Here is a 24445-nt window from a genome sequence, read left to right as displayed (position 1 = left end):
TACGTACGTCCTCCAGACTGTGGTAGGGGGGGGGGGGGTACGTACGTCCTCCAGACTGTGGTAGCTAACGGGGGGGGGGGGGGTACGTACGACCTCCAGACTGTGGTAGGGGGGGGGGGGGGTACGTACGTCCTCCAGACTGTGGTAGCTAACAGGGGGGGGGGGGGGGGTACGTACGTCCTCCAGACTGTGGTAGGGGGGGGGGTACGTACGTCCTCCAGACTGTGGTAGCTAACGGGGGGGGGGGGGGGGTACGTACGTCCTCCAGACTGTGGTAGGGGGGGGGGGGGGGGTACGTACGTCCTCCAGACTGTGGTAGCTAACGGGGGGGGGGGGGTACGTACGTCCTCCAGACTGTGGTAGCTAACGGGGGGGGGGGTACGTACGTCCTCCAGACTGTGGTAGGGGGGGGGGGGGGTACGTACGTCCTCCAGACTGTGGTAGCTAACAGGGGGGGGGGGGGGTACGTACGTCCTCCAGACTGTGGTAGGGGGGGGGGTACGTACGTCCTCCAGACTGTGGTAGCTAACAGGGGGGGGGGGGGGGTACGTACGTCCTCCAGACTGTGGTAGGGGGGGGGGGGGGTACGTACGTCCTCCAGACTGTGGTAGCTAACGGGGGGGGGGGGGGTACGTACGTCCTCCAGACTGTGGTAGGGGGGGGGGGGTACGTACGTCCTCCAGACTGTGGTAGGGGGGGGGGGTACGTACGTCCTCCAGACTGTGGTAGGGGGGGGGGGGGGTACGTACGTCCTCCAGACTGTGGTAGGGGGGGGGAGGTACGTACGTCCTCCAGACTGTGGTAGGGGGGGGGGGGGGGTACGTACGTCCTCCAGACTGTGGTAGCTAACGGGGGGGGGGGGGGGGTACGTACGTCCTCCAGACTGTGGTAGCTAACGGGGGGGGGGGTACGTACGTCCTCCAGACTGTGGTAGCTAACGGGGGGGGGTACGTACGTCCTCCAGACTGTGGTAGCTAACGGGGGGGGGGGGGGTACGTACGTCCTCCAGACTGTGGTAGCTAACGGGGGGGGGGGGGGTACGTACGTCCTCCAGACTGTGGTAGCTAACGGGGGGGGGGGTACGTATGTCCTCCAGACTGTGGTAGCTAACGGGGGGGGGGGGGGTACGTACGTCCTCCAGACTGTGGTAGGGGGGGGGGGGGGGGTACGTACGTCCTCCAGACTGTGGTAGGGGGGGGGGGGTACGTACGTCCTCCAGACTGTGGTAGCTAACGGGGGGGGGGGGGGGTACGTACGTCCTCCAGACTGTGGTAGCTAACGGGGGGGGGGGGTACGTACGTCCTCCAGACTGTGGTAGCTAACGGGGGGGGGGGGTACGTACGTCCTCCAGACTGTGGTAGCTAACGGGGGGGGGGGGGTACGTACGTCCTCCAGACTGTGGTAGGGGGGGGGGGGGGGTACGTACGTCCTCCAGACTGTGGTAGCTAACGGGGGGGGGGGGTACGTACGTCCTCCAGACTGTGGTAGCTAACGGGGGGGGGGGGGTACGTACGTCCTCCAGACTGTGGTAGCTAACGGGGGGGGGGGGGGTACGTACGTCCTCCAGACTGTGGTAGCTAACGGGGGGGGGGGGTACGTACGTCCTCCAGACTGTGGTAGCTAACGGGGGGGCGGGGGTACGTACGTCCGCCAGACTGTGGTAGCTAACGGGGGGGGGGGGGGGTACGTACGTCCTCCAGACTGTGGTAGCTAACGGGGGGGGGGGGTACGTACGTCCTCCAGACTGTGGTAGCTAACGGGGGGGGGGGGGTACGTACGTCCTCCAGACTGTGGTAGGGGGGGGGGGGTACGTACGTCCTCCAGACTGTGGTAGCTAACGGGGGGGGGGGGGGTACGTACGTCCTCCAGACTGTGGTAGCTAACGGGGGGGGGGGGGGGGTACGTACGTCCTCCAGACTGTGGTAGCTAACGGGGGGGGGGGGTACGTACGTCCTCCAGACTGTGGTAGGGGGGGGGGGGGTACGTACGTCCTCCAGACTGTGGTAGCTAACAGGGGGGGGGGGGTACGTACGTCCTCCAGACTGTGGTAGCTAACAGGGGGGGGGGGGGGTACGTACGTCCTCCAGACTGTGGTAGCTAACAGGGGGGGGGGGGTACGTACGTCCTCCAGACTGTGGTAGCTAACAGGGGGGGGGGGTACGTACGTCCTCCAGACTGTGGTAGCTAACAGGGGGGGGGGGGGGTACGTACGTCCTCCAGACTGTGGTAGCTAACAGGGGGGGGGGGGTACGTACGTCCTCCAGACTGTGGTAGCTAACAGGGGGGGGGGGCTACGTACGTCCTCCAGACTGTGGTAGCTAACAGGGGGGGGGGGGGTACGTACGTCCTCCAGACTGTGGTAGCTAACAGGGGGGGGGGGGTACGTACGTCCTCCAGACTGTGGTAGCTAACAGGGGGGGGGGGGGTACGTACGTCCTCCAGACTGTGGTAGCTAACGGGGGGGGGGGGGTACGTACGTCCTCCAGACTGTGGTAGCTAACGGGGGGGGGGGGGGGGTACGTACGTCCTCCAGACTGTGGTAGCTAACGGGGGGGGGGGGTACGTACGTCCTCCAGACTGTGGTAGCTAACGGGGGGGGGGGGGGGGTACGTACGTCCTCCAGACTGTGGTAGCTAACGGGGGGGGGGGGGGTACGTACGTCCTCCAGACTGTGGTAGCGCTCGTAGAAGGAGGAGCCGCTGGAGCCGCTCCTGGGGTCGGTCGCCGTGTCGTTCCTCGTCTGCATCTCGATCAGCTCCTCCGTGTCGGCCAGCAGCACGCTGTGGGACAGAGACACGCCACGTGTTTTTTTTTTTTTTTACATGTGTATAATATTTGGGCTGTCAAAATTAATGCTTTAACTTCTTTGGAGATTAATTTAAATTATTTAAAGCATTAAAATAAATGAATCCAGATGGAGTGGAAACATCTTCAATCTTTTAGCGCCACGGATATAAGAGAGAGGTCTTTAAAGCCGAGTCAATGTTGATGGTTTTGTGTGTCTTTGTTCCAGTGTGTTACTGTACATGTGTGTCTTTGTTCCAGTGTGTTACTGTACATGTGTGTCTTTGTCTCAGTGTGTTACTGTACATGTGTGTCTTTGTCTCAGTGTGTTACTGTACATGTGTGTCTCAGTGTGTTACTGTACATGTGTGTCTCAGTGTGTTACTGTACATGTGTGTATTTGTCTCAGTGTGTTACTGTACATGTGTGTCTCAGTGTGTTACTGTACATGTGTGTCTCAGTGTGTTACTGTACATGTGTGTCTCAGTGTGTTACTGTACATGTGTGTCTCAGTGTGTTACTGTACATGTGTGTTCCAGTGTGTTACTGTACATGTGTGTCTCAGTGTGTTACTGTACATGTGTGTCTCAGTGTGTTACTGTACATGTGTGTCTCAGTGTGTTACTGTACATGTGTGTCTTTGTCTCAGTGTGTTACTGTACATGTGTGTCTCAGTGTGTTACTGTACATGTGTGTCTTTGTTCCAGTGTGTTACTGTACATGTGTGTCTTTGTTCCAGTGTGTTACTGTACATGTGTGTCTCAGTGTGTTACTGTACATGTGTGTCTCAGTGTGTTACTGTACATGTGTGTCTTTGTCTCAGTGTGTTACTGTACATGTGTGTCTTTGTTCCAGTGTGTTACTGTACATGTGTGTCTTTGTTCCAGTGTGTTACTGTACATGTGTGTCTTTGTTCCAGTGTGTTACTGTACATGTGTGTCTTTGTTCCAGTGTGTTACTGTACATGTGTGTCTTTGTTCCAGTGTGTTACTGTACATGTGTGTCTTTGTTCCAGTGTGTTACTGTACATGTGTGTCTTTGTTCCAGTGTGTTACTGTACATGTGTGTCTCAGTGTGTTACTGTACATGTGTGTCTTTGTTCCAGTGTGTTACTGTACATGTGTGTCTTTGTTCCAGTGTGTTACTGTACATGTGTGTCTTTGTCTCAGTGTGTTACTGTACATGTGTGTCTCAGTGTGTTACTGTACATGTGTGTCTCAGTGTGTTACTGTACATGTGTGTCTTTGTCTCAGTGTGTTACTGTACATGTGTGTCTTTGTTCCAGTGTGTTACTGTACATGTGTGTCTTTGTTCCAGTGTGTTACTGTACATGTGTGTCTCAGTGTGTTACTGTACATGTGTGTCTCAGTGTGTTACTGTACATGTGTGTCTCAGTGTGTTACTGTACATGTGTGTCTTTGTTCCAGTGTGTTACTGTACATGTGTGTCTTTGTTCCAGTGTGTTACTGTACATGTGTGTCTTTGTTCCAGTGTGTTACTGTACATGTGTGTCTTTGTTCCAGTGTGTTACTGTACATGTGTGTCTTTGTTCCAGTGTGTTACTGTACATGTGTGTCTTTGTTCCAGTGTGTTACTGTACATGTGTGTCTTTGTTCCAGTGTGTTACTGTACATGTGTGTCTTTGTTCCAGTGTGTTACTGTACATGTGTGTCTTTGTTCCAGTGTGTTACTGTACATGTGTGTCTTTGTCTCAGTGTGTTACTGTACATGTGTGTCTCAGTGTGTTACTGTACATGTGTGTCTTTGTCTCAGTGTGTTACTGTACATGTGTGTCTTTGTTCCAGTGTGTTACTGTACATGTGTGTCTTTGTTCCAGTGTGTTACTGTACATGTGTGTCTCAGTGTGTTACTGTACATGTGTGTCTCAGTGTGTTACTGTACATGTGTGTCTTTGTCTCAGTGTGTTACTGTACATGTGTGTCTTTGTTCCAGTGTGTTACTGTACATGTGTGTCTTTGTTCCAGTGTGTTACTGTACATGTGTGTCTTTGTTCCAGTGTGTTACTGTACATGTGTGTCTTTGTTCCAGTGTGTTACTGTACATGTGTGTCTTTGTTCCAGTGTGTTACTGTACATGTGTGTCTTTGTTCCAGTGTGTTACTGTACATGTGTGTCTTTGTTCCAGTGTGTTACTGTACATGTGTGTCTTTGTTCCAGTGTGTTACTGTACATGTGTGTCTCAGTGTGTTACTGTACATGTGTGTCTTTGTTCCAGTGTGTTACTGTACATGTGTGTCTTTGTTCCAGTGTGTTACTGTACATGTGTGTCTTTGTCTCAGTGTGTTACTGTACATGTGTGTCTCAGTGTGTTACTGTACATGTGTGTCTCAGTGTGTTACTGTACATGTGTGTCTTTGTCTCAGTGTGTTACTGTACATGTGTGTCTTTGTTCCAGTGTGTTACTGTACATGTGTGTCTTTGTTCCAGTGTGTTACTGTACATGTGTGTCTCAGTGTGTTACTGTACATGTGTGTCTCAGTGTGTTACTGTACATGTGTGTCTCAGTGTGTTACTGTACATGTGTGTCTTTGTTCCAGTGTGTTACTGTACATGTGTGTCTTTGTTCCAGTGTGTTACTGTACATGTGTGTCTTTGTTCCAGTGTGTTACTGTACATGTGTGTCTTTGTTCCAGTGTGTTACTGTACATGTGTGTCTTTGTTCCAGTTACTGTACATGTGTGTCTTTGTTCCAGTGTGTTACTGTACATGTGTGTCTTTGTTCCAGTGTGTTACTGTACATGTGTGTCTTTGTTCCAGTGTGTTACTGTACATGTGTGTCTTTGTTCCAGTGTGTTACTGTACATGTGTGTCTTTGTCTCAGTGTGTTACTGTACATGTGTGTCTCAGTGTGTTACTGTACATGTGTGTCTTTGTCTCAGTGTGTTACTGTACATGTGTGTCTTTGTTCCAGTGTGTTACTGTACATGTGTGTCTCAGTGTGTTACTGTACATGTGTGTCTTTGTTCCAGTGTGTTACTGTACATGTGTGTCTTTGTTCCAGTGTGTTACTGTACATGTGTGTCTTTGTTCCAGTGTGTTACTGTACATGTGTGTCTTTGTCTCAGTGTGTTACTGTACATGTGTGTCTTTGTTCCAGTGTGTTACTGTACATGTGTGTCTCAGTGTGTTACTGTACATGTGTGTCTTTGTTCCAGTGTGTTACTGTACATGTGTGTCTTTGTTCCAGTGTGTTACTGTACATGTGTGTCTTTGTCTCAGTGTGTTACTGTACATGTGTGTCTTTGTTCCAGTGTGTTACTGTACATGTGTGTCTTTGTTCCAGTGTGTTACTGTACATGTGTGTCTTTGTTCCAGTGTGTTACTGTACATGTGTGTCTTTGTTCCAGTGTGTTACTGTACATGTGTGTCTTTGTTCCAGTGTGTTACTGTACATGTGTGTCTTTGTTCCAGTGTGTTACTGTACATGTGTGTCTTTGTTCCAGTGTGTTACTGTACATGTGTGTCTTTGTTCCAGTGTGTTACTGTACATGTGTGTCTTTGTCTCAGTGTGTTACTGTACATGTGTGTCTCAGTGTGTTACTGTACATGTGTGTCTTTGTCTCAGTGTGTTACTGTACATGTGTGTCTCAGTGTGTTACTGTACATGTGTGTCTTTGTTCCAGTGTGTTACTGTACATGTGTGTCTTTGTTCCAGTGTGTTACTGTACATGTGTGTCTTTGTTCCAGTGTGTTACTGTACATGTGTGTCTTTGTCTCAGTGTGTTACTGTACATGTGTGTCTTTGTTCCAGTGTGTTACTGTACATGTGTGTCTTTGTTCCAGTGTGTTACTGTACATGTGTGTCTCAGTGTGTTACTGTACATGTGTGTCTTTGTTCCAGTGTGTTACTGTACATGTGTGTCTTTGTTCCAGTGTGTTACTGTACATGTGTGTCTTTGTCTCAGTGTGTTACTGTACATGTGTGTCTTTGTTCCAGTGTGTTACTGTACATGTGTGTCTTTGTCTCAGTGTGTTACTGTACATGTGTGTCTTTGTTCCAGTGTGTTACTGTACATGTGTGTCTTTGTTCCAGATCTAATGGGGTCACGGCTAGGGTTGAGGTAGGAGTGGGTCTGGATGGGGTTAATAATAATAATAATAATAATAATAATAATAATAATAATAATAATAATAATAATATTAATATTAATAATAATAATAATAATAATAATAATAATAATAATAATAATAATAATAATAATAATAATAATAATAATATATTTGATTTGTAGGGCACTTTATAGTTGCAGAGAAAATCTCAAAGGGCTACATTGTAAAAAAAAACAAAAAAAAACATAAAAGCTAGCAAGAGATTAAAAAAAGAGATAATGTAAAATAAGCAAGATTAAAACGAGTACGGAGTAAAAAGAACACTAAAACTAGTAAAAGAGTAGAAAAATACATAAAAGGGCTAAAACTGGTAAAAGAACATAAAATGTGTGGAGCTAAAACTAGATGAAAATCAACAAAAGGCTCTATTAAAAAGACAAGTTTTTATGAGTTACGGTTGAGGGTAGGGTTGAGGTGGGAGCAGTGGTGCGTTATTGTGGGAGTGGGTCTAGATGGAGCTGAGGTTAGGGTTGAGGTGGGAGTGGGTCTAGATGGAGCTGAGGTTAGGGTTGAGGTGGGAGTGGGTCTAGATGGGGCTGAGGTTAGGGCTGAGGTGGGAGTGGGTCTAGATGGGGCTGAGGTTAGGGTTGAGGTGGGAGTGGGTCTAGATGGGGCTGAGGTTAGGGTTGAGGTGGGAGTGGGTCTAGATGGGGCTGAGGTTAGGGTTGAGGTGGGAGTGGGTCTAGATGGGCCTGAGGTGGGAGTGGGTCTAGATGGGGCTGAGGTTAGGGTTGAGGTGGGAGTGGGTCTAGATGGGCCTGAGGTGGGAGTGGGTCTAGATGGGGCTGAGGTTAGGGCTGAGGTGGGAGTGGGTCTAGATGGGGCTGAGGTTAGGGTTGAGGTGGGAGTGGGTCTAGATGGGGCTGAGGTTAGGGTTGAGGTGGGAGTGGGTCTAGATGGAGCTGAGGTTAGGGTTGAGGTGGGAGTGGGTCTAGATGGGGCTGAGGTTAGGGTTGAGGTGGGAGTGGGTCTAGATGGGGCTGAGGTTAGGGCTGAGGTGGGAGTGGGTCTAGATGGGGTTGAGGTGGGAGTGGGTCTAGATGGGGCTGAGGTTAGGGTTGAGGTGGGAGTGGGTCTAGATGGAGCTGAGGTTAGGGTTGAGGTGGGAGTGGGTCTAGATGGAGCTGAGGTTAGGGTTGAGGTGGGAGTGGGTCTAGATGAGGCTTCAACGTACTGGTGCATCAGGCCGTGCTCCCTCAGCAGGGCGGCCACGGCCTCTGTGCTGTTCGCGGGGACAAACAGGTGGACCTCGGCCTCCTCCCGGATGTACTGGGCTGCGGCCGGCTGCCAGAGCACCGTCTGCAGAGGAGACACACACACAGGAGGGACAGGTCGTTGGAGAGGAGACACACACACAGGAGGGACAGGTCGTTGGAGAGGAGACACACACACAGGAGGGACAGGTCGTTGGAGAGGAGACACACACACAGGAGGGACAGGTCGTTGGAGAGGAGACACACACACAGCAGGAGGAGCAGGTCGTTGGAGAGGAGACACACACACAGGAGGGACAGGTCGTTGGAGAGGAGACACACACACAGCAGGAGGAGCAGCTCGTTGGAGAGGAGACTCTTAGTGAACTTCTAGTGAATGAAGCGGTGAAATGAAACTGTGTTCTGCACGTCGGGGACCCTCTCAAATAGAATAGAATAGAAAAATACTTTAATCATCCCGAGGGGAAATTTGGCACTACAAATCGCTCACGGTAAACATTTAGGTATAGACAGAACAAAGTCACGAATAAGAATGAAAAAAATAAAAATAAGCCTAAGAATAAAATAATAATAATAAAATACGGTCCGGGATTTACATTTCCTATGTATTGTTAAGTATATACGTTCTAATATAAAATATACAGTAAAAATATACAGAGGTAGGGGAGCTCCAGTAGCTCACCACGTACCGCGAGTGCTATTTCAGCGCCGTGGACAACCGCGCTCGCGCGGATCTGGGGCTGAGTGCGTTCGAATCCCGGACGGCAACCGTGCCTTTCCCAGAGTGTCTTCCCCCCCATCTGAACCCTTTCAGCCTGCTTCTGTCGGTCGAACTTGACCAAGTATGAATGCGAAGAAAAGCGATAAACGCTAAAAGAACCAGGTGACTGGTCAAAGTTTAAAAAAAAATATATATATATACAGAGGTCTACAGTAGGTGTAATATTGAACAGTGTTGTTTTAAAAGTAAAAGTCCAGGAAGATGGTAACTGTCACCCTGTGCTCAGTGATGCAGTGAGACACAGTGATGCAGTGAGACACAGTGATGCAGTGAGACACAGTGATGCAGTGAGACACAGTGATGCAGTGAGACACAGTGATGCAGTGAGGCTCAGTGATGCAGTGAGGCTCAGTGATGCAGTGAGACACAGTGATGCAGTGAGACACAGTGATGCAGTGAGACACAGTGATGCAGTGAGACACAGTGATGCAGTGAGACACAGTGATGCAGTGAGGCACAGTGATGCATTGTATAGTCTGATGGCTGTCGGAATGAAGGACTTCCTGTGCCGTTCAGTGCTGCATTTAGGTAGTGTGAGCCTGGCACAGTGGCGTGCTCCTCCTGTCCGCCAAGTCTGTGTCTGACTCTTTTCTTTTAAGCCACAGATCCCGTTGTTTTTGTTTTTGTTAATTTTCTTGCTACCGTTTCGTCCAATTGGACAGCACCTTGCCTTATTTGTTTTATTTTTCCTGTTGTTACTACACATATATATTCATATTTTTTTCACCCTTTCTTTTATATAGCTTCTCTCTCTTTGTACAGTGTCCTTGCGTCTGGGAAAGGCGCTTCTCTCTTTAAATCCATTATTATTATTATTATTATTATTAGTAGTAGTAGTATAGTGGGTGGGAGGGGTTTTCCCTGATGGCCTGGAGTTTAGCAAGGCTCCTCCTCTCCGCCACCACCGCTAGTTTACCACAAATTAACCTGTTCTGCAGCACGGAACCCTCTCAGATTAACCTGTGTTCTAAGGGCGTCTGGGTAGCGCAGCGGACTAAGCGCCTGCCTACCACTGCAGAGACTCTGGGATTGAATCCAGCTGTCAGCGGTACCTCCGGCTTGGTCAGTCGTCCCTACTAACACAATTGGCAGTGTTAGCGGGTCGGAAGCCGGCGGGGTGTGTATCCTGGTCATTGTAAACAGCGACTCCTACAGGTCGGTCGGGGCGCCTGCTCAGCGAGGGAGGGAACTGGGGGAAATAGTGTGAGCCTCCCACGCGTTACGCTCCCCCGGTGAGAGTCCTCACTGTCGGGTGAAAAGAAGCGGCTGGCTGACTCCACGTGTATCGGAGGAAGACATGTGGTAGTCTTCTCCCTCCCCAGGCCGACAGTAGGGGGCAGAAGCATGCAACGACCAGGAAGGGAAATGGCATAACGACGAAATTGGGATGGGAGAAAAATACGGAAAAAAGGGGGAGAAAAAGTAGATAAAAAAAATAAAAGATTAACCTGTTCTGCAGCACAGGGACCGTCCAGAACCCTTTCACAGACCCCTGTGGGTCCCCCGGAACCCGCGCTGAGAACCGTTGACCTGGGTCAACAAAAGTAATGGTTTTGATAATGATGGTTGGTTTAAAAAAAAGAATAAGTCAAGGCCTGGAATTCCCTTTTTTTATCCACTTTTTCTCCTCCTATTTTTCTTGTATTTTCCTCCCATCCCAATTTAGTCGTTATGCCAATTCCCCCCTCCCCTTCCTGGTCATTGCGCGTATTTGCCCCCCACTTGTCGGTCTAGGGAGCCCCGAAGTCTATCACATGCTTCCTCCAAGACATAGGAGACAGCCAGCAGCCTCTTTTCACCTGCCAGCGCGGACTCTCATTGGTGAGATGTAACGTGTGGGAGGTCACACTATACCTTCCCCAATTCCCTCCCTCGCTGTGCAGGCACCCTGACCGACCTGTAGGAGTCGCTGTTTACAACGACCAGATTACCACCCACCGGCTTCCCTCCCGCTAAGTCGCTAACACCGCCAATTGTGTCAGTATGGACGGCCGACCAAGCCGGAGGCACCGCTGACAGCTGGATTCGATACCAGTGTCTCTGCGGTGGTATACAGACGCTTAGTCCGCTGCGCTACCCGGCCGCAGGCCTGGAATTCCTTGAAAACAGATTTTTTTTAACAAGGTGCTTAAAAAGTCCTTGAAATTCAAATCAACCATTCGCATTGAATGTTTTATTCAATAGTTCTGGATCAAGAAATAGTTTTTTTTGTTCTGTTTTAATCAAATCTGACGAGCCGCTGTCTCGCGCGCTCCAACTGCTTTTCCTCATCTCTTCTTGGCGTGTGATGCTCAGCTGGCAAGCTGGCCAAGAAGATGGTTAAAAAAAAAAAAACATTTAACAGTGAATTGTATCCTTCGAGTGACATCCTTGAAAATGTTAAATAGTGCTTGGAAAAGTATTTACAAGTCTTTGAATTTCATTTTGCAATGTCTGTGGGAACCCTGTGGTTGGTGTTAACCCTTTCACTGCCACACTACAGAAGGTTAACCCTTTACTATCACAATCATCACGTCCACTACCTCCTCATGTCGGGCGGTCACGTTCTTCAGGATGTCAGCCTGCTCCGGCGTCGCGGGCGTTATCGAGAAAACCTGATCACTGAATCGAGAGAAAACAAATGATTTGTTTTATGTCAACATTTGTTGTTTTTAAATGAGAGATTCATGACAGCAATCAAGACAATTGCATACATATGTGACCACTTTCAGTAATTGTGTGTGTGTATATACGTGTATGTGTGTGTGTGTGTGTGTGTGTGTGTGTGTGTGTGTGTGTGTCAAAGTCAGTTTATTTGTCACCCACACATTATACAAGTACAATGGCAGTGAAATTCTTCTGCAAGCCTTCTCTTTTATGTGCGTGTGAGTGTGTGTGCGTGTGTGTGTGAGTGTGTGTGTGTGCATGCGTGCGTGTGTGAGGGTGGCCCCTAACCAACAATGTCCTCCCCTCTGAAAACAAGTCATTCACCTTAGATTCAACAAATCTTATTATAACACGCGGCTATGTGACTGATAAATAAATCTGCCCGTTTCTGGAGAATTGGCTCGTGAGCTCACTTACTGTGCCTGCGCCTCTGCCGTGTTGAGTTTGTTGTCCAAGATCAAAACAACCATAATAATAACTAGGAGAACCTTCATGACTAGACTGTGTCTAAAGCCAGTGCCAGCCAGAGGTTAGTGACGTGCAGACTGTGGCGAGAGAGAGAGACAGTATTGATCCAAGTACTATTTGTTTAGAAGTTAAACTTTACTTTTTTTCGAAGAAGATATAGGGCACAGTAGATCGACCGTCGTCAAAGAGTATGTCATCCACCACGTAGCTGCTTCAATACCATTCATAGCATTTAAAAATTCGACATTGCTCTCATAATGTAATGCTTCACTAATTCTGACAAATACATTATTTGTAGGGAGAAAATTGGGGGAAACAAGAGTTCTACAATGGGGGACATAAACAAGACGAAAGTCTTTCTCTGGTCTGCATCCCCTTATTGTGTGTATTGAGCTGTACTGTAGTGTACCCATTCTGCAATCTGTTAATAAAATGTTCAATCAATCAATCAATCAATCAATCAATCAATCAATCAATCAATACATTAAAACACCCAGTGTTCTCCACTAGATGGCGCTACTGAACTAATGGTACTTCTTGGAGACACCAAAGAGGAAGAAACCGTGAAGGGCTGTCGACATTAACTTTGGAGATTAATTTAAATTAATGAAAGCATTCAAATAAATGAATCTAGATTAATCTATGGAGTGAAAAATCTTCAACGTTCTGAACTTTCAGCAGTATCTTTGCTTGTCTTTTTTTTTTGCATCGACTCATGCACCTTTTTGAAAATCATCTGACATGAAGATGGAACACATTTTTGTTGTTAATATGATTTATATTACTAGTAAAATACTATTAAAATGGTATTTGAATCTAAATATACTTTCTTTGTGTTGATTTTACACAAATTCCATGATTTTACTCAAGTAAATATCTGTTACACAAGCTTCGGTCAAAAAGAAGCTATTTTTAATCTAGATTTATCTAGATTAATTACAGAAAATTGTGAGATGAATTAGTTCATTTTTTTTAATCTATTGACAGCACTAACATTTTTCTATCAATCAATACATGATTAAAACACCCAGTGTTCTCCACTAGATGGCGCTACTGAACTAGTAGTACTTCGAGACACCGAAGAGGAAGAAAGCGTGAAGTGCAAAGGTCATGTTGTTGTCAAGATGTCTGCTCACGACGAGCTGGTTCTCTGCTTCTGTGAATTAACAAGGTAAGACTCTTAAGTTAACTCTTAATAACAGCGTGAATAATAAATGAAGAGTGTGTTTGTTTACCAATCAGTTAATATTATTCTTGGTGATTCAGCTGAATTCAGTTTGTCTGCAGTTTATCTTTAGCTATAAAATAACGTGACGACTAAAGCTGATCAACACTTTTCTTCATTCATTTCCATCCATTCGCTTATTATGATGAATATCGTTTTATTTTTATTTGTTAAAGAAGGTTCAGCATGTTTAGAAGCCCATCAAATCGATCACCTATCAAGCTTTATTAAAATGACGTTGAATGGGTTTTCACAACAGTTACCAAGCTGATTGATTGATTGATACTTCACGAGTATACTCGGAATCAAACAGTTCTACCATTTCTCACTATTACTAAAGCTATGGAAGTAAGTATATGAACAACGACTTGTTCAGAGTAATGTGTTTCATTCCCCCATTGATTTGCATTACCTGCACCTGGCTCGCTGATAACAAACTATCATTACACCTGGGTAAGACAGAGTCCATTCTCTTCGGTTCAAATAACAAACTCAGCAAGACCGACGGCTTCTCAGTTACAGTGGGTGACAATATTGTCACAAGGAAAGATGAAATTACCTACCTGGGTTCCATCCTAGAGGCCGCTAATCTTTCCTGTGACAAAATGGCATCCAATGTAATAAAAAAAAGTCAATCAACGAACTCTATTCTTGTACCGGATCTCCTCTCTGGTAAACAAGAATACCCTGAAGACTCTGGCAGGAGCACTCATTCAAGGGTACTACGACTATGCTTGCACCTCATGGTACCAAAGCACCTCAAAGGCGCTAAAAACAAGACTACAAACATCACAAAACAAACTGGTCAGACTACTACTTGACCTTACTCCTAGAACCCACCTCACCCCTGCCCACTTTGACAACCTAGGATGGCTTAGAGTAGATGACAGAGTACAGCAACTTGCAATGGGCCTGGTCTACAAGATAGTGATACACTACACCACTAAGGTACCCATGTACAATACATGTCAAAATACTTCCCAAAGGTCAGTGAATACCACGACCACAACACCAGAGGAAGCTCAACAAATCATGTTAAACCCAGATTCGGCTCAAACAAGGGACTAAACACGTTTCGCAATTATGCCACATCAATGTGGAACGCCCTACCCAAAGCTGTAAAGGAATGTGAATCACTACCCACTTTCAAAACCACTCTCAAACAACACCTACGGGAGACTGCAATTCAAAACTGGCCCCTGTAAATGTCCTAACCCAATAATACATGAGACCCTCTTCTTGGGACCAAGTAAGATTGTCGATAATCGAATGTACCCACCCCGCCGGCGCCTACCCAACCCCCCACCCCACCCACCCACCCAACCACCTCCAATGTACAGTTTGCCCACCCCACCTACCCAACCCCCCCACCCCACCTACCCATCCTCCTCCAATGTAGTTTCTTCGGCAAATGTATATACTCTCTTTTTTAGACTCTTATTTGTAAATCTGGTATGTCATAAATGTATAGATGTAGCAGTACTGTCCACCTGTATGTCATGTATGTCATATATGTTATGATGAATTGAAAATGGGGGACCCTGATGTAAACAAGACGAAAGTCTTTCTCTGGTCTGCATCCCCTTAACCCTTTGGGTGCCGTTAACGTAGAACTACGTTTCTGTCGCCCGACGGTTGAGTGCCGGAAACGTAGATCGAAGTTTTTCTCACGGTATTTCTTTTATTATCTATATCCATTCATAATTCAGCGGGGGGGCACCTTGTGCATACTGTTCTGAGTGTGTCTGAGCTGGCAGCCCTCTAAGGCCTTAGGCCGCTATTGCACTCCATTAGAAACAATGTCGTTTCTTTTCTCTACCGAGCTGCGGCGTGGGGGCTAGGATGGGTACCGTTCACATTTGAACCGGTACGGTACCGGTACCTGTGAATCGATACCGGTACCCTTTTTCTGTACTTTAGTCTCAAGAAATGTAATCTACCTACCTCAGTCGTGAAAAAAAAAATCCAAACTTCAAATACCGTAACCACACTTTTGACCGTTTTCGGCTTGCCATTGCCCCGGCTGCTTTGTTGTTGAATCAAGTCAAATCCTAGGTAAGCGTATTGTAGAGGAGCCAAAGCTATATATTTAGGTTATTGTATTATATGAATGTTTATATGTTTATTTTTATAACCTTACATTGAAACGGCATTAGGAATATTGATTGGATTTAGATAAAGTCATTGAACCGTATTATTTGTCATAATAGAACATTCTAGAACATTTGTGATGTCACAGTATGATGTCATAATGGAACATTCTAGCGCATTCGTGATGTCACAGTAGATGTCATAATCAAACATTCTAGAACATCAATCAATCAATCAAACATCTGATTAGCACTATTACTCAGTAGTAGGCTACTAATTTATATATTGTATACCCAGTTTAATCACCTGTACCTGTAGTATATTCCTAACTGCACTTTGCTGTTACATGTGTGCAATCTTGTTGTAATCCAAACGTATGTTATTGTGCTGTATAATGACAACACATTTGAATTGTATTGTCATCATTCAAACGTCGTAATTCAAAAATGTCGTAACCCTCGATTTTGAAATGCGGGCTCTAAATAATTTCCAGGGTGCTCTGGACGCTGCTCCTGCCGGTGGTGTGTCTGTGCGTCGTGCTCGTGGCCACGCTGGCCCTGATGGTGGCGGGCGTGCGCGTCTGGCTGCAGAACAACCGGAACGCCCGCCGGGCGCGGGACGGCGGGCGCCCCACGGTGGCATTCTTCCACCCGCACTGCAGCGCCGGCGGCGGGGGCGAGCGGGTCCTCTGGTGCGCCCTCCGAGCGCTCCAGAATAGGTGAGGTTACAAGTGTGCCCAAGAAGTGTGCCCTTACAAGTGTGCCCAAGAAGTGTGCCCAAGAAGTGTGCCCTTACAAGTGTGCTAGCCCCTTTCGTGACTGTGATGCACAGAGTGAATCCACAGTCACTTCCTGGCCCAGAGCAAACCAACGTATGTTGTTGACCATGAAGGACTGGTTCTGGCCCGAACCGTTCGTTATACAAGTATCACAGAGACATTTCAACCGTTCGTTATACAAGTATCACAGAGACATTTCAACCGTTCGTTATACAAGTATCACAGAGACATTTCAACCGTTCGTTATACAAGTATCACAGAGACATTTCAACCGTTCGTTATACAAGTATCACAGAGACATTTCAACCGCTCGTTATACAAGTATCACAGAGACATTTCAAAGGTACTCACAGTTGCACGACGAGGGTTTCGGACAAACATACGTGATAGTTTGAAAAGCTCGGCGTTGCTAATAAACATTTTAAATATTTTTTTATAAACTGGTCAACACTTCCCTAAAAACGGCTTTATTTCCGTATTTGGCTGCCTGGTGCATCGTGCACCCAACGCCGGAAATAATGCAGTGTTGACCAGTTTATGAAAAAATTTAAACATATTTAAAATGTTTATTAGCAACGCCGAGCTTTTCAAACTATCACGTATGTTTGTCCGAAACCCTCGTGCAACCGTGAGTACCTTTGAAATGTCTCTGTGATACTTGTATAACGAACGGTTGAAACGTCTCTGTGATACTTGTATAACGAGCGGTTGAAATGTCTCTGTGATACTTGTATAACGAGCGGTTGAAATGTCTCTGTGATACTTGTATAACGAACGGTTGAAATGTCTCTGTGATACTTGTATAACGAACGGTTGAAATGTCTCTGTGATACTTGTATAACGAACGGTTCGGGCCAGAACCAGTCCTTCATGGTCAACAACATACGTTGGTTTGCTATGGGCCAGGAAGTGACTGTGGATTCACTCGGTGTATCACAGTCACAAAAGGGGCTAACAAGTGTGCCCTTACAAGCGTGCCCTTTATTCACTGTAAACTCCTTTTTAAACCTTATACCATATTTAATCTATTTATTCTATTTAATTGTGCCCTTTATGCACTTTAAGCACTTTTTTAAACATTACACCATATTTGATCTATTTATACAAGTGTGCCCTTTATTCACCTTAGACACTTTAAACCTTACACCATGTTTGATTTATTTGTTGCTAAAAGATTTGCACATACCTGTTCTACCTAATTTTGTCCATTTTAGTTTTGTATATTCTGTATAGTGTTTGGTTTTTATTCTCTCACTGTATGAGGCACAATCTCCGGAGGCTCATGCAGAACCAAGCCGTTAACTATGATGTACATCTACCGTGTGACGAATAAAACAAAACTGAGCTTGACACAGTAGTTCAAGTTTTATTTCTCATAGACATTTAAAAAGTACAGTGCACAGTCGATGCGATGAAAAGCAGCGTTGGGGGCGTGGCCTAAGCCAGACCACACTACTCGTATGGTTCTTCAGTGGAGGTACAGTAGGGCTGTACTGTACCAAATGTACAGTATGGTAGGGCTGTACCAAATGTCATTTTTCTTTTTTTACATTCAAAGCTTCTATTGACGTTTTCGAATGTCTGTCGTCATATTTTATGACGTAATCATAAAAAAAAAAATATATATCCTCAAACAAAATCCTCAATTTGAATAAAGTGATTAATCTGATTAAATTAGTATTTTCTTTTACATTTCCTTAACCCATTCATTGCCGGAGCTTATATCCATCCTTGTAGCCTCTCTGCCAGCTCTATTTGTCTATGGAGATGTTCACCTTCTTTGCAGGGCTATAACCTTTTAAATTGTATTGCTAAATTGACATTACTATGGCCCATTCAACATCAATTATCTATCGTTCAGGATGTAGGAACGTTTTACTTTTTCATTCACACATTCATACAATAATATGGTCTAGAGTATAAATATGATTTTATCGTTTTCTGCAGTATTTCATAGAACGTGAGTTATGGCCATAAATGCATATATTAGATCATCAAATGCAGTTTGATACCTATCGACACCAGATAAAAAATGTCAACTGTACACGGTCCTAGACGTTATGACTCTTCATCTGCGGTTGACCGGAGGGGGGGGGGGGTCGTTTATAATTCAATGACCGACGTTAAATCATTTATGTAGTATGGGTGATATATAGATCAGAGCAGTTTGTATCGAAAATGGTAAAGAAAAACGCTGAAACTCACCCCAGTCTCCTCTTATAATGTAATGAGCGTGGAGCAAAAAGATCGCTATTATGGGATGTTGATCTAGGTGATCCAGTTCCGGTTTGTATAATACTAATACACGTCCAATTAGGGCTGGGCGATAAAACGATAACGATAACTATCGCGATAAATTATTTCCTCGAAATAAACATGAAACGTGGTCGCAAAGTTTCGATATATCGATTTTTCAAGCTTGGATATGAGCACACGCACTAACAACCAATCAGTGAAGGAGATGGCAGAGAGCGAAGGAGACCCGCGGTGCACCTGTGGGTAGAGAGGTAGGACTCTAGTAGTAAACAAGGCTGGCTAGGATAATTAGCTTGCACGGCGCTATTTTATAGTTTACGTGCCGAGTGGGTGTGTGGCGTGAATTCTGAGGCCACGGTTAGAGTAGTGTGGGGTATGCGGTGGACGTCGTTGCAATGTATTGGGGCGGAACGGAGTATTTTAGGGTGATAGTTAGTACATTGTCATGGGATACACTGCTTGCTCTGGCTAACTGCTAACGTGCGCGGACTGATGACGGCATCAACTCGAGACATTCACAGCAGCAAAACAAGTCTATTAATAGCCCGTCCATCGGCGCCGGGCATAAGAAGTTAATTAAACTTGACAGAAATTATATCGACGATAATTATCGATATCGAGTTATATGAAAATAATTTAATAATTTTATCGCAATAACGTTTTTGGCCATATCGCCCAGCCCTACGTCCAATCATGTTGTTTATTGAGTTATGGCAACGGATCGATATGCACGGTGTCTGGATAGAGTCCCGCGAGCGACAGAATAGGGGACGGACTAAGCACTTCCGGTGACTTCCGGTTTTGGCAACTCGCCGATCGGCCACCAGGTGGCGGTATTGAAGCGTTGGAGAGTTGAGCGGAGTCCTACAACACCAGCAAAGACTCCGTGGGTGAAATGTGAATACCATGACGAAAATATGAAATATTGATCTCAAAGACGCTGTAAGACGTCATTGGCAGATTACGCATGGCCGGAGAATGACGTCTTAACACGTCATCGGCGGAGAAAGGGTTAATGAATATAACTCGTCAGTTTCGTCAACATAAATAATCCAATCAGGGCTCACGGTTGGTACGGAGGTGACGGTGACGTCTTGATGGAGCGCCGAGGTGGATGCAGACGGGCTACATCATTTATGATACATGTTTTATTAAAACTTTTATGACTAGTCATTATACTATAATAGTATAATACTATAATATTAGTGTAGCCTACTGTGAAGAAAAACACCCATTGGTTTAAACGGAATGAATAGACATTAGACACACATAAAACAAACAAAAAAATAATAATAATTGGAATGTTGATTTAGAATTCGAACATCAACGTTATGAACGAAGCTTCGAACTATTCCGTACAGCCCTACCCTTAAAGGGGAACTATTTTACTATTTCTTTCACTATTTGGGCACTTTTACACAATTCCTGTGAGTTTATGGAACACCTCTGTAATTATATATATTCTTTAATTCATTGTTTTGTATTTCTAATCAAGTCCTGAAAAACAGCATTTTTTTTACCTGAAGATCTTAAGCTGTTTTGAGGCTGGGCTCCTAAACCACTGTGTGGCCTGGTGGCATCTGGGACATCATCATGCAGCGGTGTCTCTCTGACATCACAGATCATCACATTTTCAGATGACTCAGTTCAGTGAGGGTGAATATTGTGAGAGGAGAATTGGAAGAATGCGCCAATATGAGAATTAGAGACATAGATCATATTAATATAAAATAAGTCCACATAGCTAGGAAACAATGCTAAACACTGAAAAAGGCCATTTATAAGATAGTTCCCCTTTTAACCCTTTCACTGCCACACGACAGAATGTTAACCCTTTACTATCACACAACCGACGGCGATGCTCCATCATTAGCATCATTAGCTCCGCGGAGGCGGAGCTAATGATGGAGCATTGCCGTCGGTTGTGTGATAGTAAAGGGCTAACCTTCTGTATTGTCACAGTGAAAGGGTTAACCGGCTGTCGTGTGGCAGTGAAAGGGTGTTAAGGCTTCACTAGCAACCCTGTCTGTCCCCCCCCCTCACCCCCCCCCCCCCCTCACCCCCCCCCCCCCCCCCACCCGCTCCACACACACACAGGCACGCCGAGGTCAACCTGGTGGTGTACACGGGGGACCAGGGCGTGACGGGCCAGCAGATCCTGGACGGGGCGTGTCGCCGCTTCGGCGTGCGTCTCCCGCGGCCCGTCCGGTTCGTGTTCCTGCGGCACCGGCTGCTGGTGGAGCCGGGCCTGTTCCCGGTGCCCCACTTCACCCTGCTGGGCCAGAGCGTGGGCTCCGTGTTCCTGGGCTGGGAGGCGCTGACGGAGCTGACGCCCGACGTCTACGTGGACTCCGCGGGCTACGCCTTCACCCTGCCGCTGTTCCGCTACCTGGGCGGCTGCAGCGTGGCGAGCTACGTCCACTACCCCACCGTGAGCGCCGACATGCTGTCCGCCGTGCGCGAGAGGAACGCCAGGTGACTGACCCCCCCCCCCCCCCCCCTGCCGCTCGCTAGTGTGGGAGATTCACCCCCCCCCCCTCCTTCCTGTTTCACTCTACCTGGTCAGGCTTCCCCCCTCCCCTCCCCCCTCCCTGTACCCTCTCCTTCCTGTCATCCCTTCCCCCGCCCCTCCCCCCCCCTCCCTGTACCTCCTCCTTCCTGTCATCCCTTCCCCCGCCCCTCCCCCCCCCTCCCTGTACCTCCTCCTTCCTGTCATCCCTTCCCCCCCCCCCTCCCTGTACCCGCTCCTTCCTGTCATCCCTTCCCCTGCCCCTCCCCCCCCCTCCCTGTACCTCCTCCTTCCTGTCATCCCTTCCCCCTTCCCCCCTCCCCCCTCCCTGTACCTCCTCCTTCCTGTCATCCCTTCCCCCCTCCCCCCTCCCTGTACCTCCTCCTTCCTGTCATCCCTTCCCCCGCCCCCCCCTCCCTGTACCTCCTCCTTCCTGTCATCCCTTCCCCCGCCCCCCCCTCCCTGTACCCGCTCCTTCCTGTCATCCCTTCCCCCCCCCTCCCCCTCCCTGTACCTCCTCCTTCCTGTCATCCCTTCCCCCGCCCCCCCCCTCCCTGTACCCTCTCCTTCCTGTCATCCCTTCCCCCCCCCCTCCCCCTCCCTGTACCTCCTCCTTCCTGTCATCCCTTCCCCCCTCCCCCCTCCCCCCTCCCTGTACCCTCTCCTTCCTGTCATCCCTCCCCCCCCCCTCCCCCTCCCTGTACCTCCTCCTTCCTGTCATCCCTTCCCCCGCCCCCCCCTCCCCCCTCCCTGTACCCTCTCCTTCCTGTCATCCCTTCCCCCCTCCCTGTACCCTCTCCTTCCTGTCATCCCTTCCCCCGCCCCCCCCCCTCCCTGTACCCTCTCCTTCCTGTCATCCCTTCCCCCGCCCCCCCCCCCTCCCTGTACCCTCTCCTTCCTGTCATCCCTTCCCCCGCCCCTCCCCCCCCTCCCTGTACCCTCTCCTTCCTGTCATCCCTTCCCCCGCCCCTCCCCCCCCTCCCTGTACCTCCTCCTTCCTGTCATCCCTTCCCCCCCTCCTCCTCCCTCCCTGTACCCTCTCCTTCCTGTCATCCCTTCCCCCGCCCCCCCCCCCCCTCCCTGTACCTCCTCCTTCCTGTCATCCCTTCCCCCTCCCCCCCCTTCCTGTACTTATTTCTTTACTAATTCCTTACTATTTTAAATCTTTACAAAACAAATATATATATATATACAAATATATGCAAAACATAAAAAAATAACTAAAAATTTTTTTTAATAAAAATGTAAACACCCGTGAATGTCAAATCCCTTCCTCATCCCTGTACCTTGTGAAAATGATTTCTTTATAACCCTTTTTGATTTGTCTCATATTTGGACATTGCTTAACCCTTTCACTGCGACGACACACAGAAGGTTAACCCTTTCACTGCCACATGACAGCCGGTTAACAGACGGCGACCGCCGGTTGTGTGATAGTAAAGGGTTAACCTTCTGTCGTGTGGCAGTGAAAGGCTTAGGCACCACAGTCGGACTGTTCCACAGTGTCACTCCACATGCGATGTCTTCTCCAGGTAGTAGTACGTACACGTTGTCTCGGCCTTCCCCCAGACACGCTAGGCGTGAGAGTCAGTGCCTCAGCTCTACTGTGTAGATATAGGAACTACTTTCTCATTTTGTAACCTCTTTGGTTGCTTGTTGTAACCCTCCACCGGTGTGCTTAGGTTCAACAACGTGGACAACGTCTCCATCAACCTGTTCCTGAGCGCCTTCAAGGTAGGGATGAGAAAGTAGTGCCAGTCTCCACGTTCGATTTTCATGTCAGAGTCGGAAAAAAAAATATATAATTCTTCTTCTTATTATTATAATTTTCTTTTTTAAGTGAAGCAAACCATTCTTATTTAATAAATGTTTATATTTAGAGGCAGCCTAATTTTCATAGCCTAATTGATCTAAAAGAGATGCACATGCTATTGTTTCTGTTTGTTTATTAAAACCGGTTGATGGGCCGATGCAATGCTGTTATTCTATTAAAAAGAATAACTGAATTAAGAACAGTAGAACACTGATCTCTCCACACACAAGCACACATGAACACACACACAACGCGACATTCTGCACTCGCACGCACACACACACAAACACACCACAGGTCACTTTAAACACACAAGAAAATGTCACGTTAAAGGAAGAAAAAAAGGACACTTTAAGAAAATAACTTGTTGCGATTGTTGTACAGTATAGTTAGTAACAGCAAGTATAGCATAAGGGACATAAAAGAAAAACTGCACATTGTATAGGACTCGGTGTACATAGCATCCAGTGCCTTTAAGCGATTTATTAACATGTCTAATCTAGTTATCTTTTTCTTAAATTATTACTATTTTTTTTATTGCACAATCGAAGCGGGCATGGCCAACCGCATTTCACTGTATACCCTGGTATGTATGTGATAAAACTCTTGAATCTTGATCCCTACTTCAAGATTGGAAAAAAAAAATTGTGCTAAGAGTAAAAGCCTACCCGTTTGTATTCAGTGTCTTTTTAAACCAAGAGATGGAAAGTATCATTTAAGAGGGTTATGTATTCTTAAAACATGTAAAAAGGTAAGAACTAATGTAAAAGCTAGATGTGTTTCAATTTTGGGAGTTAAATTATGGAATAGCCTTAGTGACGGGTTGAAGTTGTGTACTTCTCAGGGGAGATTTAAAAAGGCCCTAAATGAAATAATTCAGGAGTACAGTTTTGAGTAAACATCAAACATTTGTTTTGTCTTTCAAAAAATTATATCTTGCAGTAGGGCTGGGCGATATGGCTAAAAACGTTATCGCGATAAAATTATAAATATTTTCATATCACTCGATATCGATAATTATCGTCGATATAATTTCTGTCAAGTTTAATTAACTTCTTATGCCCGGCGCCGGGCTATTAATAGATGCATAGATTATTATATTCCACCAGGGGGCAACCTACCGCCACTGGATCATATGCATTATAAGAATGGAACTAACAGTTAGCCAGAGCAAGCGGTGTATCCCACGACAATGTACTAACTATTGATGAAATATGACACGTATCATGTAATTTTATAAGCGGAGACATTCTCCCATCACTACACTATATAAAGCTGGTTTTACGTCTCTCTCTCAGACAAGAGGACCACTCACAGATCAGTGACCTGCAGGCTGACCCCTGGTACATGGTACCGTTCCTCTCACACAAGCACACACACACGAACCCACACACACACATCCACACCCTCAAAGCACATACACAAACCTACACACACACACACACACAAACCTACACACACACACACACACAAACCTACACACACACACACACACAAACCTACACACACACACACACACCCTTGCTCACCCACCAGATTAGCCGATCACATAAATTCAACAGGATGTCACAAGCCGGTGAAATACGACTGGGTCATTCAGTGGTCACGAAGACCAGTCTCCATTAAATCACAGATCGTTATCTTTAGACCCACACACGCACCTACTTACACGTTAACGTGCGATACATGCACTCATGCACGCCGGACATACAGGCTGCCCAATACACAAGACACATAAACGTGCACTGAG

General features: G+C 46.8%; 2 protein-coding genes across 2 annotated transcripts in view; one reads left to right on the top strand and one right to left on the bottom strand.

The window, feature by feature from the left end:
- The window catches only part of cpb2 (carboxypeptidase B2 (plasma)), a gene marked incomplete at both ends in the record, with an annotated part of 30807 nt that extends 18782 nt beyond the window's left edge, over positions 1-12025 (bottom strand). The window contains 4 exons of the mRNA XM_084328039.1: positions 2660-2780; positions 8089-8213; positions 11408-11510; positions 11973-12025. Coding sequence (XP_084184165.1) covers positions 2660-2780; positions 8089-8213; positions 11408-11510; positions 11973-12025 — 402 coding nt within the window. The remainder of the gene's footprint in view (positions 1-2659; positions 2781-8088; positions 8214-11407; positions 11511-11972) is intronic.
- A 1110-nt stretch (positions 12026-13135) lies between these two features.
- LOC311240018 (GDP-Man:Man(3)GlcNAc(2)-PP-Dol alpha-1,2-mannosyltransferase-like) overlaps positions 13136-24445 on the top strand; it is a 29120-nt gene continuing 17810 nt past the window's right edge. The window contains exons 1-4 of the mRNA XM_084328511.1: positions 13136-13194; positions 15833-16057; positions 20471-20848; positions 22565-22616. Of these exons, the coding sequence (XP_084184637.1) occupies positions 13148-13194; positions 15833-16057; positions 20471-20848; positions 22565-22616 (702 nt within the window). The 5' untranslated portion in view covers positions 13136-13147. The remainder of the gene's footprint in view (positions 13195-15832; positions 16058-20470; positions 20849-22564; positions 22617-24445) is intronic.

This window comes from Notolepis coatsorum (assembly GCF_963971535.1).
Source record: "Notolepis coatsorum genome assembly, chromosome: 1".
Lineage (NCBI taxonomy): Eukaryota > Metazoa > Chordata > Actinopteri > Aulopiformes > Paralepididae > Notolepis > Notolepis coatsorum.
Note: the sequence above shows the minus strand (reverse complement) of the source record. Positions and strands in the feature narration are given on the sequence as shown.